This window comes from Antrostomus carolinensis, unplaced genomic scaffold (genome assembly GCF_000700745.2).
Source record: "Antrostomus carolinensis isolate BGI_N321 unplaced genomic scaffold, ASM70074v2 scaffold21151, whole genome shotgun sequence".
In the NCBI taxonomy this organism is placed as follows: Eukaryota; Metazoa; Chordata; class Aves; order Caprimulgiformes; family Caprimulgidae; genus Antrostomus; species Antrostomus carolinensis.
In genome coordinates, this window is record NW_010296653.1 from 15,866 (window position 1) to 20,612 (window position 4,747).

General features: G+C 43.9%; 1 protein-coding gene across 1 annotated transcript; it reads right to left on the reverse strand.

Moving 5' to 3' along the window:
• Nucleotides 1-2: 2 nt before the first annotated feature.
• On the reverse strand, nucleotides 3-3,193 carry LOC104533010 (hormonally up-regulated neu tumor-associated kinase-like; the record flags this gene model as incomplete). Its single annotated transcript, XM_010178365.1, has 2 exons — nucleotides 3-628; nucleotides 2,976-3,193. Coding segments are annotated over 2 exons (844 nt in total), but the record flags the coding sequence as incomplete, so codon positions are not given.
• Between the last annotated feature and the right edge of the window lie 1,554 nt (nucleotides 3,194-4,747).

Below are 4,747 nucleotides of genomic sequence, written 5' to 3' on the forward strand. Positions count from 1 at the left end.
GCATCTGCTGCATTGAAGGAAATCTGTGTGGGGCTCATCTGCTGCAGCTGAGGCATCCTTGCTTCCAGCGGCTTGTCGCTCGCCGACTGCATTGTCTGGTTCCTCTTCCTCAGCATCTGTCCAATCCCCATCATGGGGAATCTGCCTCTGCTTTTAACACAGTTAGGGCTGCCCAAGGGGTTGTTGGAAACCAGCTGAGTAGGGGACACTGTTTCTTCCTTTGCCAGATATGCTTTTTCTTCATACGTGAAAGAGACTTGGGTGGGGTGGACAGGGGACGTACTCCCTGGCTGAAAAAGCGGGGACAGTGTCCTTTCACTTGAGCTTTTGTAAGGGAAATTCATTGGTGAGCCTAAAATCCTGTACTGATGAGAGGGGGAAACCTGGTCTATTTGGTCCTCTCTGTCAACTGACTCGAAGGAGTGTACAATATTCAGGATGAGAGGAGAGTCCTTTGCCCGGCCCCCGATCCGGGCTGGCTCCTGCTGCGGGGACTCCTGCCTCTTGAGGAGCCGAGGGGTTCTCGGGGGTGGCTGCTGGACTTCGAGGTACTCCAGGGAGCTGGAAGTGACGCAGCCCGTCTTGGTTGCCAGGGGTTCGTGGAAAGGGCTTACCCCACCACTCGAGTCTGCAAAGCAATCAGAAAAGGAAACAGAAGAGCAGACTGCGTTTAATAGCATTGTCTTCTCTGCCTTACGGCAGACAGCATCTGACATCACCTTTAACAAATTTGAGAAGAGCGTGACAAATGCACTAGCTAAACCAAACTGTCTTAGGGACATACTCAGAACCTAATTCCCTGACACTTACTTGAGACTTACGTTGTTGTTTCATGGGTAATTTATCTGCCACTTTCCTCAAAGGCAGGAGGAGTGCTTAAACTGAGTAAGACAAGGACATGAAATGGAAAACCACAGACATCCTCAGCTGTTTATATTAATTATGTCCTTTAAGGCCATGTCTGAGAAATCTCACATTTCTCCTTTCTTAGCACAACATGGTTTAACTGGGTCTGTGTACTGTATTCACTGACATACCCAGAGACACGGGGGACAACAGTGAGTTAATCCCTAATGTCTTTTCTTGCATTTTGGAAAAAAATCTGTTCTTGGTTTCACACATGTAAATATGGAGTAGCTGCAACGGCCAGATTCAGGCTGTTACAGTTGGAACAGATTTGTGCTGCACCGACTTCAGCGAGAATCTTCCTCCAGCAAGGACTGAATATAAATGGAACAATCTTTGCAGGATTTGGCCCAGTAAAACAAAACAGCTCGTGGAGAAGATCTGTTCAGTTTCTACAGGATGCTGGCACTCGCCTATGCCAAGTTAGTCACAGAAAAACACGACTGTGGAAAGCTTTCCAAGGAGCCTGCTTTGCTAGGTTCCCCCTAATTGAAAGAATAGCAGACTGGCAGTTAATCACTGTCTGCAAGTTCCTTCAGTCTCAAACTATCTAAAAGGGATATAAAATAATTCAGGTCTGTTAGCTCTCAGGTCACAGCCACAGATCTCACATGTATTTCTTTTGAAAGGGATGGTCACGGCACGGGTTGAGACCTCAATGGATGTACGGGATGAAATCACTCACATGGAGCATTGTTTGGAAAAAGCAGAACAGGTTTAATCTGACTAGTTTATTTCCAAAACTAGTCAAAACTATTTGACCACTTCATTTAAGAAGTGTCAAAACATGGTTTCCATAAGCATGGAGAAAATGCTCCATAAAGCCAAAATGCTTTAGCTTGAGATCTGAATGATTTTCAAGTTTCAGTTCAAAAAAGCAGGGAAAAATCTAAAGAGGAAAAAAAAAATGAACTAGGTTTACTTCTCCTTGTGCCTCCCTCACAAAAGGAATGGCAAATTCTGAACGAAATGAGCATTTTTAAATGTTTTTTCACATTTTTCACAAAAAGTATGTCCCATTTCTGACCAGCTCCACAAACTACCGCTATGTTGCAGCAGAGGTGCCTGTGCTGCCAGATGAACACCATTTTGACATTTTTTTAGGTAGAAAACATCAAATGATAAATTATCAAGTCACGAGAAAGAACATAAAAACACCATAAGCCACCACACTAAATAACCCTCTGACATCACAGATGTTTTACATCTCCATATTTCCCCCCGCTGCTCTGCAGTGACCCCCTCTCATTTAGTTCCCTCGCTTAACATCCAGCTACGTAACCTTCCTGCTCCTCAGTGTCTCCTGTCCACAAATGCACTACCCACACCCTGTTTTCCCTGCTGACTCCCCTTTTCCTCCACTCCTTTCTTCTGCCTCTTTTTGTGAGCAGCTCTCACCCATTCCTCCCAGGCCACCTCCTACCCTGCGTGATTAATGCTCTGCTCTTCTCTGGCTGCCTTGTCTTTTCCTTTCCCTGCTAATGCTTTCCCCACTCCTTTCGCTGCCTGAAATTTGCTGGGGTTGGCAATCCCACCTGCATTTCCTCTCGGCTGCCTATTTCCCTTTCCTCCACCATCAGCTGCTGCCCACTGCTTCCCCCACTGCTTCTCAAGTCAGGGATTTCTTCCCCATGCTGCCCCATATCCCTCTCTGAGCAAAACGCATTCCCTGGTAGGATGAAGCTTCTCTACCAGCTTTGGTTTGTCAGTGATCTGGGGTGGGTGTTGATGCTTTCAAAGCATCAGTGTGAAGTACAGATGATTTTGTACAAGTACATATAAATAGGGATAGAAAGCTTTTTTTAAAACACTCTGTGAATTCTGTCAAATAAAAAGAGAAGTAAAAGTGAGCACTCATGACTGCTGAACATTGTCATGGTTTCCTCAGGAAGTTTCATTCAACGTTTGACTACGTTACCCAGTCCTCTTTCCCATACCACCTCCAGAGCAGACAGCAAACTCAAGCCCACGACTGTTGACTAACAAACACACAACACACAAGACACTCTCATTAATACTGTGTGTGCCCACGTGCACAGGGACACACCACTGGTATTCCTCCCACTGACCTTTCTCTGGGCCTCCAGCCTTGGTGACTTTCCGGTCCTTCAGCAGAGCCTTGGTGTTCTGTATCTGTGAGATAAGACAGGAAGAAGGCTGTCTATATGAATCTGGACTTTTCTCTGTTTTCTTTGGGAGCTGACGGTGAAGAATCTCCCCTTTCTTTTCTTGTTCTTTGAGTTTTTTGTCCTTTAAGTTGTAAAACAAACAAGAACAATTTGGTTTACTCAAGGGAAGTTTAAATGACCCCCAGACTTATAAGCACACCACTTACCAAAGCCAAATTAAAAACTATACATTTACAAGGAATTTATCCTGCCTATTTAAAATAACTAAATCTTCCATGTCTCATTTTTCTCTGATCTGTTTGACATAATTTCATGGCTCACATCTGCTCTGACATTCTTGCAGTGTGAAAGTTGGTTTTGGAAAATTAAAGGAAAAGGAAAGCTTTCTCCTCGGAGGCCATTTGTCCTAGGAGTCCTTGTCGGAGCAAGCAAATACAGGTTTGTGCTCCTCCATACCTGAAATTTGCCTATTTAAGCACTGTAAAAAGGTCTTTGATTTCTCTTTACTGCATTTCCTCTAACATTTGAAAAGTTGTGCTGCAACGCTTTAAAGAAGTTTAAACTCCTAAGAGTCATTTATCTTCTGTCCAAACAAGATCCAGAGGAATTCAGCCCTTGCTTTTACAGCATCTCTGCAACTGCACAAGACATGAAGGGGGAGAAAATTACCAACACAACCCTTCACTGAACCCTAAATCCTTTTTGTGATGGGGAAGGCAGCTGAAGGTGGGATTGCAAGCACATACATCCTAGAAGATAGGTTTGACCTCCAGTGATGACAGAGGAAAAACAGAGCCTGGCAGCACAACTCTGAAGAGGAATCAAGTTTTCAAAGCGCTGTTTTACAGTGAAAATGTCTTGTATATTTTTTTCAACACAAATCACTAGATTCTGCAAGCTGCTTAACACTCTACCTGCTGATTCAGGAGATGCCAAAAGCCTTACTCCAGTTCTAAAAATCAGGCATCAAATCTGTGGCTCATATTTTGCTATCCCTCAAAGACTGCAAGAACCTCTCACTTTTCTGGAACAAATCTGTGTGGTCTGGTTTTAGATGTCAGTCTCAAAGAAGCAGGGCTTTTGTTTTGGTTGCTTTGGAGTTGTTTCTTTAGAGAGGCATCTATGTGATATTCTTTGTGTGGTTGTAATTCTCACTTAAGCAACATGTTTTGCTGTGTCTTTCTGAAAAGTCACAGTAACTACAAGTCTTTTTTTAAAAATGCAGGAAAGTTTCTTCATCCAATTATGTGGTGAAGCCTGTATTTTGTCTGATAATTATGCACTGCCAAAGGGATGGATCTCTTGGTGATATTCTTCTGAAAGTCCACTGACATAAAGTCTATGAAAACCCTCAAATGCAAAGTAACGAGCCTACATGTGAGAGAGGGAAAGAAAGACGCAGATGACAACTTGGGTTCTCTTGGGCCACTAACCAGCTCTGGAAACATATTGACACCTAAGAGGAAAATAACCAACTGTGCTCATTACCATCATTCCCAGCTTAGACAGAGTCCAGCTCCCTGCACAGATGGCGTCTGGGCACCGCTGGGCTCAACCAAGCTTTGAATTTTCAGAAGTTATGAGGTTAAAATGAGGAGCTTCAGTGAATCATGAACCAGTTTTTAGTTTCATTACAGAAGTGGTTAGGTGACTTCAAAGAGCAAGAACCAGAGACTCTCTGTGAGCTCCTCACTGCCTTCACCTCACTCTCC